Here is a 21,415-nt window from a genome sequence, read left to right as displayed (position 1 = left end):
AAGTTTCGGAAGTACCTGTCTACAGACTCGCCCTCGGGGCTCCTGCCTCGTAGATGCTGGTGGGGGCGGGGGGTGGGGAGTCTGCACAACCAACACAGGACCTCGAAACCCTTCACCCCCCAGGGGCCTCTCCCCGCCCCGAACCCCTGAGGCTGAACTCCACAGACTTTAGTCTGGGCTTCCTCATCCTTCAAGAGGCTAGACAAGGCTCCCTGGCTACCCAGCGCAGGGTGGAGAAGCTCCTCTGGCGATGCTAAGGGGAAGCTTGGGGCAGCCCAGGTCTGGCCTTCAGAAGGGCCCTGGGCACGTCAGCCTGGGGAGGGCGCGTGTGCCCTGCTCCCTGGAGAGGCCGAGGGCAAGGAGGCCAACAGAAAGGCCCCTTGGCTTGGAGTCGGCTTTCTCCAGCGCTCCTGTCCAGGAGGAGCGGAGGGAGGGTGGTGCCGCCGCAGGAGAGGCAGGAACAGACAAAATAGGAAACTCTCAAAGGGCAGTTTAATTTTAGACTCAAGGCCAGGAAATTCTTTTTCAAACAATAAGAGTGATGGGCTTGGGCCTTGGTGAAAGGGCAGGCCTGACCTCCTGCAGGTTTCTGAGGGAGAGACGTGAAGCACGGACGTGGTGCTGCAGAGACAGGCACATGGGACTGCTCACGGGACAGCTCACAGCTGAGGCTGCTGGTGGCCCCTGGGACCACAGTTCCCCACCACCCAACCCCATGGCCCGCACTCAGTGCTACCAGCGGATGCTCCAGGCCCCCGAACCGCGCCACCAGCCTGAGCACCCGGACTTGACACTTCCCTCCTGAAACATCTGCAGGGAGATATGTGTTGTCAGCTTCTACTCGCTTAGCAGGACCTGCAGACTCCCGGTGACTCCAGAGGTGACAGCTTCGGGCATCCCATCGCGCAGAGATAGAGGGCCAGATAACTCAGAGCCTCGTTCCGGGCTCAGGGGTCTCGGATGGAAGAATTCGCCTCGCTTAAGGACCCTGCAGTAATTCCATTTTGCTGGGGCACCTGGGTGGCTCCATAGTTGAGCATCTCCCTTCGGCTCAGGGTGTGATCCCGGGGTCCTGGGATCGAATCCCACACTGGGCTCCCTGCAGGGAGCCTGCTTCTCCCTCTGCCTGTGTCTCTGCCTCTCTCTGTGTGTCTCTCATGAATAAATAAATACGATCTTTTATTTAAAAAAAAAAAGTAACTCCAATTTACTAAGCAGTCTACAAAAATGGAGTTTGGGTTTGTTTTTTACCCCCCAAATCAGGGAAGACCATTTCATCATAGATAAGGCGTATAGATGTGTGAATGAAAGTCTATTATAAGTTCTTTCAATTACCACATATCTGAAAACTGATTAAGCTAAATTCAGTAGTAAGGGGTGTCCTTAGCCAGGAGTCGGGGGATCTGGGTCACATTCCACTTCCCGCTGGCTCTGTAAACTCAGGCAATTTATTTCATCTCTTAGGACCCTAATTCCTGATATCCGGAGATGGCCTGCGGGTTTTGTCCTGGCTCCAAAATTCTCTAGATTGTGCTGACTGAACCCAGTATCTCAGAAAAGCCTCCCTCTTTAAGGTGCTGGAAAAATAGACACGATGGCTCTTTCTTCAGCTTGTCCGAGACCAGCGCTGAGCCCTACCTTTGTATACAATCCCTGGGCACTCCGCTCCAGCCTTCTCTCCAGGGCTACAGCCATCGCCACCCCATGCAACAAGGAAAACAAATTTTTTTTTCCAGTTTTCATTTCCACTCCAAATTTCTTTTGTGGGTTTCTACTCCTCTCATCCCAAATACTTTCTTTATTCATTGTCCTCCAGGATCGGCAGAGAAGGACAGGGGCACCGAGGCTCGGCTTTATAGGGACAAGCGTGAACCCTTCCCACAAAGGGCTGGGGCAGCAGACTCCCCAGTGACCACTCAAAGGCTGGAACCCCGAGGCCTGTGGGGTGGAGGTAAAGAGTGTGCGAACAGCCCTGGGGAAGAAGGGAATTGCTTCCCAAGGAGGCCCAATTAAACTGCAATTACTCAAGATAAGAGAACCAGGTCTGTTTACACAATGGGGTTGTAAACCACCAGCCCATTACAAGGGAACTTTGATCTGGTGGCGAGGGAGCTGTTTCTAGTGCAGGGTAGTGATGAAGCAAGGAGGTTGCTCAAGAAGAATGTCTCCATCTTCACCCCAGTAGCCCCATCTTGGCCTGGCAATACCCTCGGATGGACAATAAGTGGAATCATCTCCACTCCTCCCTCCAAGCCTCCAACCAACGCAATCAAGAAGTCGGAGAAGAGCAGAGAAGAGACAGTGAACATGAGGGAGAGAGAATGAGCTGAGGCCACACTTGTGGGACGCACTGGACAAGCATTTTTGCCCTGAACCATCATGATGGCCTTACATGGTAAGTTACGCTCTGCCCTTACACAGATGAGGACACTGAAGCCCAGAGAGGTTAAGTAACTTGCCCGAGGTCACGTGGCCAAGGAGTAACAGGCCAGAATTTAACCCACATCTGTCTGACTCCAAAATGCTTTCCTAATTGGATGGGCTGCTTTCCACAGCTGCCTGGCCCGGGGCTGAAAGCTGGGTCTCACGTCTCATATAAAAGACGCGGGAACAAGGTGCGTCCCTCCCCCTTCACCTCATTGGAGAGTCAGAAGATAGAAACAGAGTTACGTATCCAAAAAAAAAAACAATCAATCGATCAATGACAGAAGGAGGAAAGAACATGTACAAAAGAGGATTTGCTCAAACCACAAAGTGGATGGCAAGATTTCAATCTCAGAGGTCTCTGCGTTGGCAAGCTGGGCCCGAGGGCATGGTTTGGAGTTCGTTTTTGCAATGCACTCGGCGAGACCCCATGGCCGTGCTACTCCCTTTTGCAGGCACCACACTGAAGATCCAGAAGGCCTGCCAGCCCCACGAGTTCCACTGGAAAAGCACAAGAAGGACAACAGCCAGCGCCTAAAACCAGCCAGTGGCTGGCAGCCTTCCCCTGCCCCCTGGAGAGCTGACATTTGACGTGCACTCCAGCATTTGTGTGTCCATCACCCAAATTATTCAGTGATCCTACGTCTGAAATAGCCCTGGCTTCGTATCATGTTATTCTATACAATTATAGCAACTCAGTGCCCAGGACGTATGATCCCATTCATACCATTCCTAGAATAAAGTCACAAGTCAAAAAAAAAAGGACTTTTGTTGGACACTTTCTGAAACACTTCTTTTCATTCAGGAAATATAGTGACCGTATTTATAAGACAAGAACATTCGATCCAGAAAGTGGAAGAATGTCAAGTGTGTGATGCAATCTGTGCATGTCTCAGAGTAGGGGGGCTGTTCCCTAAGCCCAGAGCCTCACCCTAGGGAATTGGGGCATAGTGACCAACCTCGCGGGCATTGGTGTCTTCCACGCGGTCTGGCCCTCGGGGCAGCCGCTCTCGCCCTGACAGGGCACTGCGTCCCCAAAGGCCTGGGCTCTGGCTGCAGGAGGTGAGTGGGCGATACTATCCCGGTCCCCCAGCAGCTCAGGACCAGGGGGTCATTTCGCCCCGAGGGCCTCCTCCACACATCCTCCTCGCTTTCAAGGTAGCCAAGGCCTGGGACAAATTTGGTCAAAGCCAGGGGCGGCCCATCCCTCCCATGCCGGCCCCCCAGTCCCCCATCCAGCTCTGCAGCCCCAGCACCACCAAGGAAGGGATGACGCATGGGAGGATGAAGCCACCAGCACTGCTGGGGACTTCCAGGGCTCACCGTGGGCTTGCTGAGGCAGCATAACAGGAAGGAGCACTTCCTCCCCTTGGATGAAAGGGTCCCTGACACACAACCCATATTCGTACCTGAAAACGTCACCCCCTGCCACACAATGGCCAGACAACTCCCCAAAGTTCTGTTGTTCTCCCTCCCGGCTGTGACGTCACTTCATTCATTGGCGCGGGCTCCTGCAGGACTGACCTTCCAAGGAGGAAAGCACGCATCCTGGTTTCATCCTGGTTTCCACAAGCTGACCCTGAGGCAGAAAACGTGCCTTCTGTGCAAAATGGCTAATTACCTGCCAGTGGCTGAAGTTCATGACCGTCGCTGCGACTACCCTAAGCCTTCCCCAGGCAGGCGAACGACGAGGAGCGCTAATGCCACCTCTAATCTACCAGTAAGGAATCTGGGAATTAGCCATCTTCGGGGACCGGAGACTATTCATAGCCCGATTTAGATCGAACCAAACCTCAGATCCAACAACTAAAGCAGCATCCTAAGCAGAACCCCTCATAACACGAAAATACTCTCATTCGTTTTTCTTTAAGATTTCCCCTTTCTGCAGCAACAGTTGGCAAGTAGCAGCAAAGACGTGCTTAGACCAATTTGTGCACCTAGCACCATCCTGCCGTCAAACCTGATCTTCGGGCTGCTGCCACCAGGGCTTCTCGACCCGGCACTCCTGACATTTGGGGCCGCATTAATTCTTAGTTGTGGAGGGGACTGTACTGCGTATTGTGGGATGGCTAGCTGCGCCCCGGGCCTCTACACCCAAAATCCCAGCAGATGCCACTGCCAAATTTTAACAATTAAAAATATCACCAAATATCCCCTGAGGGCAAAACCAGCCCTATGAAAACCCAAAAACAAAAACAAAAAACAGCACTTTACAATTTTCCTGCCACCCTCCACACCCCATACCCGAGACAGAGTTTCTTTTCTTCGAGGCCAGGCCTAACCAAATCGGAGCCCAGGCACCAGGCTTAGGGCATGGATTGTTGGATCAAGTACCATCGGTTGACCTCTAGATAGAGTGGCTCCAGCAGAATGAGAAGACCTCGGTGGTGTCTGCGGCTTTGACTTTCCTGTCTGGGAAAGTTCATGAAGCTGTGCTCTCCCCTCCCTGAAGTCTTAGATTAGGATCGAGGGTGTGAGATCTGTTAGTTTCGCTAATGCCAGTGACCCAAGTTCGAGTCTACAGACAACTTACAGAGCCCTCGACTGTTTCTTACAGGGTCGGGTCGGGGGTCGGAGGGTATCTGTAGGAGCTGGTCTGTCGAACCAGATTTTGTACCCAAAGATTTTTTATTTATTTGATTGTTTTTTGTCTGTTTGTTTATTCATTCGTTCATTCACATTAGGGAAAGCTTAGGTGAAGAAGCTGTAGGACTTCTCTGCTTGCTCTATGGTTCTAAAAAGTTGCCTAACCAGTCCTAGTGATGGAGAAACTGAGGCCCAGAGAGAAGTTAGGCATGAAAGTGCTGGTGCAGTACTTAGCAACTCTCTTACGCAACCTTCTGCTTTTACCCAAGCAACCCTGAAACTCACAGCAAAAAGGATCCCACACGTTGATAACGCTTTTCAGATATGGCTGTTGGGGCTGGGCTGGGGGTAAATGAGCTCTTTGTTTTGCAACCAGTGGAAACCATTTAAAATGCATTAAAACTAGCCAGTGTATTCAGCTGGGGGTGGGGTCTTTTCATTGAAAATATGTACCCAGAGCCAGGTTTTGGTTTTCTAATTTCATCCAATTTCCACATACCCTGTCAAGGATAATTTAATATTATACCTGTCTTTTGAATACTTGTAATCACATGTATTTCGGTGTCTGAAATATAATAAATACAAATTTGCATGGCACTGTTTTTTTTGGAGAAGTTATTAATCTTGTTTGCTTTGATTACCATACTGGTAAGGAGAACTAACATAGGCTGGCTTTTAAATCGCTTCTTCCAGGCCAATGACATGTTTTGCCCTGAAATCACGATACCCTTGGTTTGTTTGAACAACTCTCTACAATATCATCTTTAAGAAAAATTTAGTGTAATTTGTGCCGACCTCAGATGATAACCTCTGTGTGAGAAGCAGGAAGAGGCTTTCCCTCGCAACTTTTCCAGCCCCTTATGTGACCTGCAAGTGCAAGTATCTAGGCGATTTCTACTAAGCAAAATTGAGTGACTGCTCTGGTCTGGACTTTGTGTGTGTGTGTGTGTGTGTGTGTGTGTGTGTGTTTCTAAACATATTTCTGGTGTTAATTGTACTCTAAATTTTTGCCTGATTCTAATTTTTTTAGAAAAGTGAATGGGGTTTATGTGAAAACAGAAGCCATCTAAAACAGAATAAAAACAGGTGTTTCAGAATAGCCAGTAAAGAGAGCTGTGATAATCACCGCTTGAACACAGAATACCTTTGAGCAATTATCTTTTCAATGCTACAGAAAATAATTTGCAAATACATCAAATCCTTCAATATCAATTTACATGGAGAGGACATGGTTAACTTAAGGGTACCAGTGTCAAAAATTTTGCAAACCTCAGGCAGGACACTTCAAGACAGTCAGATTAGAGCTCTGGTCCATTGGTGTCTATTTAGACCCATAAGTGTACTAGGAAGTTTTAACATTAATTTTATCTGTCCATTTCCAGAGTAAGTGAGAAAAGTTCAGCATTTATATTGGGGGCCTTCATGTGAAAACATATAGAATTTAGGATAAATAGTTAATAATACAACGGCTAATAATAAAGGTTCATTTAATATTGGGATTGATCGATGATAGCATCATGGGATTACTCACACAATAAATTTATAAGAAATTCATCTAAACATTTCTACTGATCGGTGCATAGCTTGCATGAGAGTCTTCTCTCATACAGGCAAGAAACTTTATCCAGTCCTATTTTAAAGTTCCTTTCACCCCTCTTATTCTAGGATTTATAACATTTTCCTGTAAACTTACTATTATATTTCCCAGTTTTAAATTCTGTGATTAGAAGGCTTGCATTATTTAGCTCTTATGTATGAGGCTCGAAAGAAGTTTAACTATGTTAAGATAAGTCTAAAGAATATCAAGGTGGGAAAAATCTTCACCAAGTGAACTGAGCAGTGAAAAATCACCTGGCTTTAACCATTAATCATGTTTGAGTCATTTTCTGTGAAACTCAAACATACTAAAAAAAACCTTTCTCAGCAAATCCATCAGTCTTGGATTTTTACTTTATGTGCTGATAAAAAGACAGATAATCTCACATTTTAGCTCCTCCAAAAGATTCAAGGCTGATTCCAACCCCGGAGTCGGGTCCGGGCTTCTTTGTCCAGGAGAGGTCAGGAAGTGGGAGGCAAGGGCAAGACAGGAGAGGCAGGGTGGGCAAGGGAAGGGGCCCCACTTACCACCACGGTGGGCCGCACTGCTGAATAAGGGGCAGGGCCACTGGCTGCAGAATCCACAAAGTAGCTCATCCTCACCTTCAGCACCTGCGTGGGAGAAAGCCTTCGCTGAGCCACTGGATGCACCAGTGTGTGCACTAGAAACCCCAGTGGGTTCGAATCTGAGAACTGGTTGTCTCCTAGGAACCACAGAGTTCACCTCTCCTTTTTTTTAATATTCTTTTTTTTTTTTTTTAGAGGTGAGGGAAAGGGGCAAGAAAGAGAAGCTTAAGCAGGCTCCACACAGAGTCTGACCTGGGGCTGCATCTCACGACACCAAGATCATGACCTGAGCCGAAATCAAGAGTCACCCAGGTGTCCCTAGCATTCACCTCTTCATGCTACAGGGAAGGAAGTGAAAATTCAGAAAGACAAAGTAATGGATCCCTGGCACACAGAGAACGGGCAGAGAGAGCCAGCCTCTTTCCTCCAAAGTAGCAGTGATAATGGCAGCCTCTGTGAGCTGCAGTCACGAAGCAGTAGAAGCATCTACAAAAAGACCCTTTTGTAGGGTTTCTGAACAAGGATCAGGTCTTACGTGTCATTTTGAGGAATATCCCCATCCATCCATCACCCTCCCTCCACCCCAACCAGGCCTGGCACGGAGCAGGTGCACTCAGCACACAGGTGTGGTATAAATTTGATGAAAGAGTAAATAAAGAAAGGTCTGAGGGGAAGAAGGATGGAAAACATGACTGAAGAGACCCGTCAACCAGGACCCCAAGACACAGATAAACAGAGAGAAGCCCTGCAAAAGGGGATTGGACATTATTCATCTGGAACAAAAGGAGAAACACTATGAAATAATTCTTGTCCGGAGCTGTTATCCAAACTTAAAATCTGAATGTCAAGAACGCTTGAGGAACGTTCTGGCTGCAGGGATTTTCCAGCTGGCTGTCGGTCATCAGGAAAATCATTTATGTATCAAACATTTCTGTTGATATAAATGCTTCCTAATGTGCATTATTTCACACACTTTAATAAATTCAATATTATATACTGAAAAAAGTCTTTCTTGTGTGACTTAGAAGATTTAGTTTCGAGGCACAGCATTTGAAGGCCAGATTCCTATTGTTAAGAAGTGATGTTTTAGGGGCGCCCAGGTGGCTCAGTCAGTTAAGCATCTGCCTTCGGCTCAGGTCATGATCTCAGGGTCCTGGGATGGAGCCCCTCATCTGGGCTCCCTGTTCAGGGGGAGTCGGCCTCTCCCTTGCCCCTCCCCTCCTCACGCTCTCGCACTCTCTCAAATACATAAATAAAAACTTAAAAAAAAAACGGGGGACATTTTAGTTTTAACTTGATTATTTCCGGGCTGCATTTGTCTTTTCCTTTATTCTTGCTAATATGTGAAGCCACTGGCATATTTCAAGGGAAAAATGAGTATTCTACGTCCTATGTTCAATCTGTGGTTTTGGGTTTACTGTCTTCATTCAGTTGACAGCCAATGAGCAGATCTTCCTTCATATGAAATGAATTTAAACAATATAGTTAAACTGGCTGAGCAATATAAAATTATACCTACTAAGGACACAATCACAGAGCAGTTGATGCCGCAGGGTTGAGATCAGGAAGCTGCAGACACACCTTATCCCAGAACTGTGCTTCTTGTTTTTCATGAAAACTTTACTTTTCTTATGATGCATTTTCTCCAAAAGTAAATGCAGGCAAAATAATATTAATTTAAAAAAATAAAATAACTAAGAGAAGCTAGGCTATGTTAATCAACATGCTGTTCCCATGATTTTCTGGGGAACTGATCTCCATAGCAGCAAAATGGCCCCTGGAAGAACCACTAGTGTTGAAGCTGAAGAGAAAAGGATCAAAGTCTGTTAGTCCAAGGACATTGTTAAAATCAGTATCCATCAGTATCACCTGTTCAGAGCTCATTTCTCAAAATAACGAGCAGCTATCGCATATCAGACTGTGCTGGGCCCTGAGCATGAAAGAATAAGGTACATACAACCTAGGTCAACAAGGACTGGGCCTGACCATGTGTCGTGAAGATAGTCTCAATGAGTTCAATGTTCCCTTCCTACCAAAACACACCTTACCTTTAATCTTGAAATTGGACACGGAAGTCCTAAGGAATCATCATCAATCTATACATCCCCAGTTGAAAGTTTTTGATCTACTCATGGATGAGGCTTACAAGTCAACAACATGGAGTATGTCATCCTGAGAATGGATTAACCGTGATCAGATTCCCTGGGATACCTTTGGTCTTCCCTCCAGGGCAGCCTTGACCTTTGGAAAATGTCAGGTATGGGAGCACCGGGCTGTCCCTTTAAGCCCTCCCCGACGTCCTCCGAAAAGGTCCCACAGATCCCCTGAGTCATCACAGACCTCAATCATTCATTCAACAAACACAGTGAAGGCCTTTTGTTGGAAAGTTGCTCATCCACTCAGTAAATAGCTGCCATGTGCTGGGCACTGTTCTGTGCATTTGGGACTCTCTGGTAAACAAAGATCTCTGACTTCATGGACCTTAACATTCTCTCTGACTCTGAATAAGGCAGGGAAAGACAGTGTCTACTTTCAGGCAGTGGAAAAGACAGACTTACCTATAACCATAATAGAATGTGATGAACAGAGTACCAACAATACGGAAAAAAATAAGCAGTCCCTTCTGTTGGGTGTGGGGAATGGGAAATCATGGAAGATGGCCCAGTGAGAGGTGTGACCACATGGCCGTATGGATCATCTCTATACTCCACAAACAACAAACACCTTTACTCTTCTGAATTCCTATTTCGTTTATATATTTGGAATAAAAAAGATTTGGAAGTGGCAGCCCTGTCCTGAAGCGGGCCCAGCTCCAGGGCATCAAGAGTTTCAATCTGCCAGCCAGACAGCTCTCCTCCTAGCAACAGGGCTTGGGGAAAGGTTCAGTGGAAATATGTTTTCTCTTTCCAATTGACAGAGTGAGGGAGGAAACCTATGGCCTCACATATGGTGCATTCCGTGTAGCGCTGGATTCCTGCGGCTGCATTATATGAATGACACTTCCCTTGGGGAAAAGCCCTTCGCCCAGGGAGGAAGCTGAAAAGAGGGAGTTGCCAGGGCACTCGAGGGCTCTCATCTCAGGAAATAACTCTGGGACAGAAATGGATTACTGCTGTATTATTTTTTGGAGAAAGAAAAAAAGAACTCACCCTTTTTTCCACTTGTAGATTGTGACATAGAACAGCTGCTTGGGACATAAAACCCTTTCAGAAAAAGCAAAAGGAGTGTCTGGGTGATACTTTTTTTTTTTGACTTGTTGGCCAAAGAGAATTCCCTCCCACATAACCTTAAGCATCAGCTGGACCAGCTTTCTTCGTCTTGGCATTATAAACGTTTATTACCTAAATACAAAATAACGGGTGTGATTTAAGATCTGCTCTGCAGCCTCGAAGCATCCACAGGCCTGTCGGAATGCAGAAATGATCCGAACACCTGATAACAGAGCTGTGAAGGGCTGAGATCATTTTTCTCGAATGGCACCAGCAATGGCTGAGAAGCAGACTAATGTGTCTGATGCTGCCCTGGACTCCAGGAGCAGTGCTCCCAGCCCTCGGGCCTCATGCTCCCTGCATGCCACCCCCGCCTCTGCTCCTGTAATGTGGAACTCGCCCTGGGCTCTCGGGGCTGGTTCTGGCTTCCCTGCCCTTGGCATGTGATCACCTCTGATGGAAATGCCCTTCCGCCCCCCTGCTCCTCAGCCATCCACCCGCTTCTGCTGGGGGTGGCTCATCTGAGAAGCCCTGGCTGCCAGGACCCCCCTGCCCTATCCTTCCGCCCAGGCGGGGCTGGCTGCCCTGGCTCCGCGATCCCGGCCTGTGTTTCTATCACTGGGCATAGGCGGTGTTTTACAAACACCTGTTGCTGTTTGCCTCTGCCGCTCGACTCTGCGCTCTCTGAAGGCAGGCACTGTGCCTTTTTCATTTTTGTGTCTCCAGACTTTAAGACAGACTAGGGGGGTATAAGCAAATTCATTATTTTTTTTTAATTAGTGAATGAAAGAACAACTTGGTCTCACAAGACTGAAAATGTAAAGCGGATCAGATATACATTTGGTTCTCAAATCAGAGAATCTGAAGAGATCGAAGATCTGGATTAAAAAGATCCACTTGGGCAGCCCAGGTGGCTCAGTGGTTCAGCCACTGCCCTTGGCCCAGGGCGTGATCCTGGAGACCTGAGATCACACGTCAGGGAGCCTGCTTCTCCCTCTGCTTGTGTTTCTGCCTCTCTGTGTGTGTGTGTGTCTCTCATGAATAAATAAATAAATAAATAAAATCTTTAAAAACTAATAAAAAAATTAAAAATTAAAAGATCCACTTGAAATAATAGGTTTGGGGGGTAGTTGCTACGTGGCTTAGTCGGCTGAGTGTCCGACTCTTGGTTTCGGCTCAGGGGGGTCGTGAGATGGAGCCCCAGGAGTGGGGGGCCCCTGCTCATCGGGGAATCTGCTTCCCTTCCCCCTTCTCCCCTGTCCCCCATCTCCCGTGCACTCTCTCCCTCTCTCAAATAAATATTTTTTTAAAAAAGAAAGGTTTCTTGCATGATCCATTTCCAAGCATTCGCTATTAATGTCACCTTATCACAGAAGCGTTTTCTGTTACTCCATAGGACACTTAGCTGTCCTATGGGACCACTCACAGCCCATTAGAATTTCAGCCCCCCCAGGGCAAGGATTTTGGCCGAGTCTTCACTCTGTACCCTTGCCCTGTGCCGGCACTTTTAGGAGATGGACACACAGATACTTGATGACTCTAGGAGCTAAATTCGAAAACTTGTACACATCTTTTATCTCATTCAAGCCCCCCCCCCTTTTTTTTACAGATAAGGAGTAGGACACAGGCAATGCCGTAAACTAACCAGGCTGAGATCTGACTCTAGGTCTTCAGCTACCTTATCCTGGATTTTTCTCTTCCTCACTCTCCTGAATTTTCCAGATAAAAAAATGCTCAATCTGTGCAGAGGACAGAAAAGATAACAATTTAGTTTATGCGGGTGTATCAGTCCAATAATGGATTTTGAACAGTTTTCTATGGGACTCTGGGGAGAGCTCTATTCTTGGTAAAAGCATGCTACCGATTGCTTCTGGAGCTTTCTACCCTCTTCCGCAAGTGTAATGACTGGGCCGGACCTGCAGGCTGAGGCTGCCTTTCACCCAGATCCCCCCAGGGCAGGGTGAGTGATGCCCAGGGTGCAGAGAGGCTGGGGAGCAGGAGAAGGAAATCCCAAAGACATGAGGCCTTCACAAAGGCCGAATCCAGTTCACATCAACTCTGCCCCTGCTTGGCTGCATTTCTAGATGAACACTGTGACATCAGCTAGTGTTTTTCATTTTGGGTTATGTGCTCTTCAAGGAAACACTATGCCTTTAGGGAAACAGTAAACTACACTTAAACACTTTTTTTTTTCCCGAAAATGATTGTTCTTGACAAAATAATATATATTTATTGAAGAAATTATAATAAAAATACAGAAATGTCTAAAATGAATGCCAAAATCACCCGAAATCCCACCATCTAGAGGTGATTATACTAATGGTCTGTTCAACATTCCTCTGGGTCTTTTCTAATGTGTCCTTCCAAATGCAGATATAACATATACATATGATCATAATTTTACCTTCGTGATATAATTATCTGCATGCTATTTTATCTGCTTTTTTCATTGACATTTGACATTTGCTATGAACATTTTTCTATGTCAAGAAATATAACTCTACATTCTAAAGTTTATGGCTATCGGGTATTCTATTCTATGTATGCGTTATTCTTTTCTTAATGAGCCTCTTATAATTAATTTGTCCCCAACTCCTTGTCATGATAAAAGTTCCTAAAATATTTTCTCTTCTCATTAAATACCTACAAATGGTATTGTTGGGACAAAGAATGTATGCCAACTGCCTTCCATAACAGAGAAGCCAAAACTATACAGCCACCAACGGCATGGTGTTCTAAATTTGTCTTTCCTGTTAACTTCATAGGTCAGGAATCATGACTACAATGTTTGCTAGGTATAAAGATGGCACGTGGAGGATTCAACTGTGGAATAAGGCTATGACCCATAGATAAGGTAATTTGCTGTGCAGAATTTAAATAGATTTTGCAATTAGGATCTCTCCTAATATCAAAAATTTAGGATTCCCCTTCATTGGCATTAAAAAGACACACTTTGGCCTAAACTGCAGGAGAAAAAGAGCTTGACTTCCAAAAGGACTATCCATTTAAAGCAAAATGACAACCTTTGCCAAACTAAAAACATTGCCATCCATGTCATCAAGGCAACACCTTGAATCTCCAATGAGTAGTTTGAGTTTCTTCTTTATGAATGCCATGAAAAATCTGTTTTTAAAGACTCAGTGTGGGCATCACCTCTTTCAGGAAGCTTTGCCTGAACCTCCCAGGCAGTTAGATGGGCACTCTCTACCCTCGTCCATGGGACTCACTGTAACAATGTGCCCTACTTTGGTATTTGTTATTTGATTCAGAGTACTTCCAGTATAGATGTCTATTTCTGTCCCTAAAACCTGGAAAGACTGCCTTTTTATATGCAATGTGTTTGTTAATTGAATGAAAGAACCCGTCCATAAAATGGAGTTAGAATGGGCATCAGTTTGTCTCAGGGCCTGAGTATATCCAAGAGAATGAAGATATCTCTGGAACAAAAAAGAGCCATCACCTATGATGACATGTGTCCATATGCAACCCTGAGGTTACACTTCTTTAATGTTAACTTCAAGCAGAATCATACTTTTCTTTAAACTAATGAATGTACCAGATTGACAAGTTTATCTATGTTTTGTATCATTTTTCTTTCTTAACTCTCATGAGTAGTTCATTGGTATTTTTTAAATCATTTTGGTAGATCTCTCCTTTAATCTTGCAGTTGTAACAAGAGCTACCAAGTTCAATTCTCCCAAGAAGTAAAATTTTTGCGTATGTAGATAGTTTCCCAAGCAAACTTTGTGGTTGCAATAAGGAGAAAAGAGAAACAGTTCAAAGAATTAGAGATAGTTTCTCTTCCTCGGTCCCAAATCTGTAAGAAGTTCATTTTCTTGACTGGGTATTTCAGTGTTACAGTAGTAAACGTTCCTTCTTATTTTGAGTAGCCAGCCCTGACCCATAAAGGCAGCATTCTGATTTATGGGTCGTTGGCTTTTGTGTCTTAAACTAAATGCACCACCTTCCCTAGATTCACAAAGCAGCAGTTCAGGGTACAGCTAACATCACAGTCTTGTTTCTCCCCCGCTTCACTGATAATAAGTGCTCCAAGCCTTACTTGAATAGAGGCATGAACATGACTCATATCCATCTCTTATTTCTCTAAACCACCCCCATCTCCTAACTGAGCATAACACTTTCAAGTTCTGTATGAATTGACATAGCTCAACCAATCTTTCTTGGAAGACTAAAAATACACTCATGTTATCATACTATTACCAGAGTATATTGTTTTGCCCTTCCTCAAGGAGTAACCCGTTAATATGTCCTGAAAAAGAGAGAGAATATAAGACAGTTTTAGGCTGCTGTACCATAGCAATTAGGAAATAAGGAGTGCCTCGTAGACCATTTTATGTTTCCTCCTCTTGGAAACAAATCCTTCCCAGTCACACTGTTGGAATGGCATTGTGAACAGTGGGTAGAATGGAGTTCTTTCTCATAAACATCAAGGGAATACATGAAAACCTGCCTGCTCTTAAATGAGAGGAATTTTATGACCACAACGTCAGCCCCAGTCTCTGTAACTTAGCAGAAACTCATAGTCTACTTTCTCTAGTCAATCAGGCTTCACGTGGGAGCATCCTCTGGAAGACTGAAGGTAACCTTAAGTACACTGTTTTACAGGAAAAGTGTCCACAAGCCCAGTCACCAAACGTCATTCCTCAAATTCTATATTTAACCATGAAACTCAGCAAATGATCGCAATTGGCCACCATGTAGATGGTAGTTATTTATGAATAGCTGAATAGATAAATTAAAATTGTTTTTTGTGTTGTTTTGTTTTGTTTTGTTTTGTTTTTTTACTAAAGAAATAGAAACAAAAAAGGGTTAGCTACAGAAATGACATTTAGTGCTCTCTGCTTCACAATGACAGATGTAGTGGAGGTCATGGTATATGAGATTCTTGGCCAAGTCAAATCCAAAGAAGGTCTGCAAGACTACAAATGTCACCTCTAACCCGATGGATGTTGCCAAAGAAATCCCTAAAGAGCCTAGAATTTTTAAAAATTACTTCTCAAATCACAGCATGTGGAGCACATTAGATATAATCTAGAATTTAGATATGGTTCTGGCTCCTAAGAAGCTCTCAACAAAACTGAAAGATGTCATAAATGGAGGTAGATACTACAAGAACAATGAAAGGGGAACGGGATAGATCTTAATAATGCCCTTTTCAAAGTGAACTAAAAGACACCAGCTGCCTTAGATCTCTCAAATCCAGCAAGCAACTTCTTGGACTATGTCCGATTGTGATTTTCACGGTGTTGTTTCATTTGTTTTATTGCCCCAATTGTAAGGTTCAAATTTCTGAATATAATGTTAAGCAGCTTGCTGCCCTTCTTAAAGAAAGAGGGATTTTGCGAATTCAGTCAATTTTGGAGTTGGAAAAGATCCATCAAACCCACCATTTTTTATTTGAATAAGCTGAGCTCAGAGACGTTGTTTATCAGCGATAAAGAGCTCTGGAATTATAGACTGAGTTAGCCGGTAGCTCCTTACTGAGCGTAAGGCCATGGGCAAGTCTCTTAACCTCACCAAGTCTTAGTTTCCTCAACTCTAAATTGGAGATAATAATCCTCATTCTTTTAAGATCATTGTAGAGGGTTGGATAAAATAAACGTGGTTAGTAGCGTGCTTTACACATAAAATGTCAACAAATAGTGATGGTGGTTATTTATTGCTATTTTGTCACAGCAACTGGCATTAATGAGCATTCATTCATTCATAGTCATAGTGGTTTTTATTAATTATTATTTTTAGTGCCCAAAGCAGCAAAGGCTATTCATTCAGGTATTAGCTAGAACCCAGATGGCCTAAATCCCTTGCCTCTTTTTCTAAAAGACTCCTATTTAAATAATCAGAAAAGGATTCCCTTCGGTAAGCAGAGGTTGAGTAGGCATTAGTTAAGAATGCCACAATTTCTGTTGAATGGTAGTCTCTTTGTACCATTGTTATGCATAAAACCAAGAAGTAAGCATTTTTCTTACAGTGAGGAGCAAACTCATTGAAAGATTGCATGGCACAAAGTGGGAAATATTGTAGCTTCTCAAATTAAACCAACATCTTTTTGATATAAATGTCCAAGGGATGCCTGGGTGGCTCAGTGGTTGAGTATCTGCCTTCAGCTCAGGGCCTGATTCTGGAGACCCGGGATCGAGTCCCACGTCGGACTTCCAGCATGGAGCCTGCTTCTCCTTCTGCCTGTGTCTCTCTCTTGTGTGTCTTTCATGAATAAATAAATAAAATATTTAAAAATAAAAATTAATAAAATAAAAATAAAATATATGTCCATCTTTTGTGGAGTAACACCTGAGCAACTAGATACAAACCTCATGAAGCTATGGAAATACTGCAAGTTTTTGTTTGTGTTTTTAATTTTTTGTGTGTGTTTTGGCTTTTTTCTTTAGAGCCACGCTTCCCCAGCTGATTTGCATAGGAATCACCTGGGAATTGTGTTACAATGCAAACCCTGAGTCAGCAGCTCTGAGGTACAGCCGGACAATCTGCATTTCCAACAGGATCCCACGTGACGCTGACGCTGCAGCTCAGCGGACCACACTTTGAGTAGCAAGGAAGCCTCTGGGTGAATTTGGTTAAATTCATGAGTGATTATAACAAGGCAGGTGTTCAGGAGGCAGAGCCCACTGAGAAACAGGCAAGAAGACATCTGTGGAACAGGCTGAGCAGAAGTTTGATTTTTATCTGAGCTACAATACAAACCTGGCCAGGGAAATGTACAGCTTGGGACCTATCCCTGTCTCTCAAGCCACATGCCAGACGGGATGGCCACATCTGACAAGGCTTCTTGCCTTTCCTAAGAACCTGTGGTTTTAGTTACTCAGCCTCTAATGTCAAGAAACTAGTGTCGCTGTTCTCTCCCCATTGACAGAAATCCTTTTGGATTAAAGATCACTGGGGGCACCAAAAGATGATGAAGCAAACTAATTTGCAGTATATTTTTTTCACAATTTTAAAGGACCTAAGTCTTTTGTAAACGCTCTGGTTTGTGTTTTGCAACCTCTGATGCACCTGAGATGATCTCAAAATGAAGAGTAAAAAGGATCTAAATGCAAAAAAAGACTTAAATTCTGGGGGCTTCTATTTTCCCACATCGTTGAAAATTTATAGATTTTATTTCCCCCACAGAGAATGTTTTCTTGACATCTCACTAAGAGGTTGCTTCTTGACTTTCGTTCTAGTACGTATTATCCAAACATTCTCCTCTAAGTTCTTGGATAGAAGCAGCCCTTGGTCAACTGGAATATCGAATCTATCTTCTTCTATGAGAAGCGAAATTGGTGAGAAATGTATTTCACTCCCTGCTCTAGACACCATTTCTGGCCATCTGAAGTCCCAATACTCATAGACTGTGTCACATAGCTTAATGCTGACATGTCTATTATTTTCAACCTCTTTCTAGCCAAGATCTTGCCCCCTAAAATAAAATTATGTTGATTTTAGAAATGGAACTTCCATAATTATTCCTTCTGTATCTGTCACTTTACCCAACACAAGACTGGTCACAGCACTGAAATTCAATTGATACTTGTCACAAGAGAGACTCAAGGAGACATCTGCTATCTGGTCAACCAGATAGGTTTTCTACATAGTATCTCTGACAATGAATAGTTGATCCACGGATCTCCCTTTGGAAAAGAGGCCTGATCCACAGTATTCTCCCAAATAAGAGCCAATTGTGAGTCCGCGCAGAAAACTCCAACCTAAACTCGTGTAAGTATCTCAAAGCTACTAAAGTTCCTATGAGATCCGGTGCCAGCCCCAAGGTCTGGACTCACATTCCCGTGGTTCTAATCAGGTCCCACCTCTAAACTGGTCATGTCACCAAGCCTCGATGTCTTCATCTGTTAAACAGGAATAACAAGAGTACCCACCTTAAATATTTCAATATAGATTGAATGAAATAGTCTGTGCAAAGCACTCAGCAAGGGCCCGGAGATATAGATTGAATGAAGGAGTCTGTGCAAAGCACTCAGCAAGGGCCCCAGAGCATACCAAGTGCTTGATAAATATTAGGAATTATCATCCTTTCCCAGGTAGAGTGGAGGAAACCAGGTATGATACCCAGAGAATCCCCAAGATTAAAAGGTGGAGTTCCCTAAAGCTGAATTTCCAGTAGAGCAGGGACAAATGAGATGAAGAGGCATAAAATGAGTTGTTTTCATACCAGCATTTCCCCAGATTGAAAACTCACAAAATTTGCTTCCAATGCCACTAAATTGCTGCATACCACATTAAGTTTGCTCAAATACCAAATACTTTTAAATTTCCATATAGAAAGAAAGAAAACCAAGGGTGGGGGATGGTCTCAGCTTCTGAGATGTAACCCTTCCTTCAGCTGCTTGATGAAGACATGGGAATTTTCGATGGGTAATTAGAAAAGGAGAGTTGCTGTGGAAAACAGATCTGTTCATCAATAAATAAAAACAGGAGGAGAGGCAGAAATGGAATTATTAGTGAGAAATTCGGATGTACACTGAGGCTCTGGGTGTAATCAAAGAGAGGAATATCAATGCCAATTATTTGCTTCCCTCCCATTTGGTTGTCTTCTGCCTCACTCTCCCCTAGGGATCTGCACCCATACACCCAATTTGTTACAATATTATTTCAGACTGTTCCTCAACCAGATTGGCACTTTTACTCTTTATCCTGTTTACTCCTATTCTCTCATCCTTGTGGAATAGGTGGGGCACAAATCATCATTCACGTTTTAGGGATGAAGAAAAGAAGGCACAGTCAGGTTCAATACCTCTTCTCAGTTACCAAGCCAATCCCTAATAGAACCCAAATGCATATCCACTTTCTTGACTCCAAATCCAGCGCTGATTCCAGTTCTGACCCTACTCGTCTTTGAACCGCATTATAATCCAAGGCAGGCAATTGGCCCAGGTCCATGCTCTCAACCGGTTCCCCACGGTCACAGATGACCAGGTGTGGAAGGAGGAGAACACCTTTTACCCACCTTCTTCCGGGCTCTACTCTTGGACCTCGTGGTGCCTCTACCCACTAGCACATCGCTGCAAGGAGCCTGTAAGGCAAAGATACCCTCTCTGTAATCAGACTCTCTGCCTCCCTCGTCCTCAGCAGCGGAACCAGGACGGAAGAGGCTGTGTGGCTGCTTTGACTGTTTGTTTTTTCACTACTGAGTTGGCAAGGATGGAAGTTGTTGATTTACAATTAGAAGCAGCATGCTTCTTCAAATATTAATATTAATAACTACAATACTGAACACATGAAAAGGGCTTTTCATCTTCAAAGCACTTTGCAGACATTAACTCATTAGCTGTCTGTTCCCTCCATTCAGAAACAGGTAAGTAAGAATCTCGATAGCAACAGTGGGTGCCCAGCAACCCGCACGCATAGCCCATGCCCACAGTACAAAAAGGTTTTCTTTTTAGTAATAAGGAGGCGATGCAACCCAGAGCAACCCAGAGCCACAACCGATGAAGAGTCAAATTGTCAGTCATTTTACAAATCAAATGGAACTGCCAGAATTATTTATGATTTTCGAGTCTGTTTTTACTGTTGTTTAGCCAATATCTCTCTTTTCAGTTGCCCAGTAATGGTTAAGAAGTAAGGGGGGAAATGGTTTTAAAAAACGTATCTTACCCAAAAGGCAGTAAGGAAAAGCTACAAGTGAATGCCTTGATCTCAGTCACCCAGAATCTTTTGGAACACTTTGTTCACGTAAAATGCTACTTTAAGGGGTGGGGGTAACAGGGACTTTTTAACAGCAGATGAGAAGCCACAAAGTGGCATCGCAGGATAAAAATCAGCGAATGCAGGGAAATAGCCATTCACACCCCCTACCGTTCCATGGCAGTGCCCCTGAAGTCTAGCTCTGCGGTGGAGGGAAGAGATGCCTCCCAGACTTCAAGATTCCCCTTTTCTCAACTACAGCCCCCAAAACAGGAGAATATTGGAGAACGAGGAGTCACAAAACAGGGGAAAGCACCAACCCCCCCCCCCAAAACAAACAAACACAGAAAAACCTGGCTGGTCTGGCTTACAAGATCCAAACCTGTAGCAATTTCCTCCTATAATAATTCATTAAGCTGCTAGGCAAAAAAAAAAAAAAAAAAAAAAAAAAAAAATTTAAAAAAAAGGAAAGAAAGAGAAAAAAAAGCAATAGGCTTGCTAGGAGTGAAAGCGGAAAAAAAAGAGGAATTCTATGTTTAACTACAGCTTTATTTCTTTGGAACTGCTCCAATATGCGAAGAAAATTCAGAGTTTCTGACAAGTAAGCTGTGAGTATCTAAAACGTGTGTGATTTTTGCTTCTATAAAGCAGGGAAAAGAGTGAAGCACTCTTGATTTCAGACTATTTTAAGAATGTGAAAGAAATATTTTTGAAAATTGTTATTAAGTAATTGAATGGAAAATCTAGAAAAATGTGAAAAGAGGAAGAGAAAACCCGCTGGTATCCTGAAAGTCCCCATCAATTTGCCGTTTAATTCCCCGGAATGAAACCAAAAAAAAAGAATAATAATAATAAAAGGGAAAAGGGAAAGGAGAAGGAAAATAGCAAAGTTTTAGGCAGAAACTCACACTTCACTTACTACTTTGCCGGAGAGACTGGGTGAAGGAAAGGTCCTGAGTGAGGTTCCCTCAATGTCTGTGGTCTCTTTCCAACTACCTGCGGGAATCCTCCGCTCGATGGCTATAGAGGATGCAAAGACCATAATGTTCCTAATAGAGCTGCCTCCTTAAATTGGGGGGTGTGGTCAAGGCCGGGAAAGCTGGAAAAAAAGGCAGTATGCCACCAGCCCCTAACACCGCGGAGGCAGCCTCTAGGACAGGCTCTTCGGTCTAGGTGGAAAAGCAAATATTGCTACTGGCTGGGGTAACACCAAATCACGCTTTATTTTCTATCCTTCAAATTATCCTTCAATTAAATTTAACTCAGCCACGGAGAGTTAAGTAATGGGGCGGTAGCTGAGACTTAGTTAGCTCAGTGGGATAAGGTGTCTCATCCTCCGCTGATGCATTAGATTTACTTTCTATTGAATATGT

At 44.2% G+C, this 21,415-nt stretch overlaps 1 protein-coding gene across 4 annotated transcripts in view; it reads right to left on the bottom strand.

Annotated features, from left to right (window-relative positions):
• ETS1 (ETS proto-oncogene 1, transcription factor) overlaps positions 1-21,203 on the bottom strand; it is a 130,569-nt gene extending 109,366 nt beyond the window's left edge. For 2 of the 4 annotated variants that reach the window (XM_025998930.2, XM_025998931.2), the window contains exons 1-2: positions 20,962-21,076; positions 7,135-7,218 (exon numbers count right to left, since the gene is read on the bottom strand). In XM_025998930.2, coding sequence (XP_025854715.1) covers positions 7,135-7,203 — 69 coding nt within the window. In that variant the 5' untranslated portion in view covers positions 7,204-7,218; positions 20,962-21,076. Of the gene's footprint in view, positions 1-7,134; positions 7,219-20,950 lie in introns of all 4 variants that reach the window. The other 2 variants (XM_025998932.2, XM_072729377.1) reach the window with 2 other exon arrangements.
• Between the last annotated feature and the right edge of the window lie 212 nt (positions 21,204-21,415).

This window comes from Vulpes vulpes, chromosome 12 (genome assembly GCF_048418805.1).
Source record: "Vulpes vulpes isolate BD-2025 chromosome 12, VulVul3, whole genome shotgun sequence".
In the NCBI taxonomy this organism is placed as follows: Eukaryota; Metazoa; Chordata; class Mammalia; order Carnivora; family Canidae; genus Vulpes; species Vulpes vulpes.
Note: the sequence above shows the minus strand (reverse complement) of the source record. Positions and strands in the feature narration are given on the sequence as shown.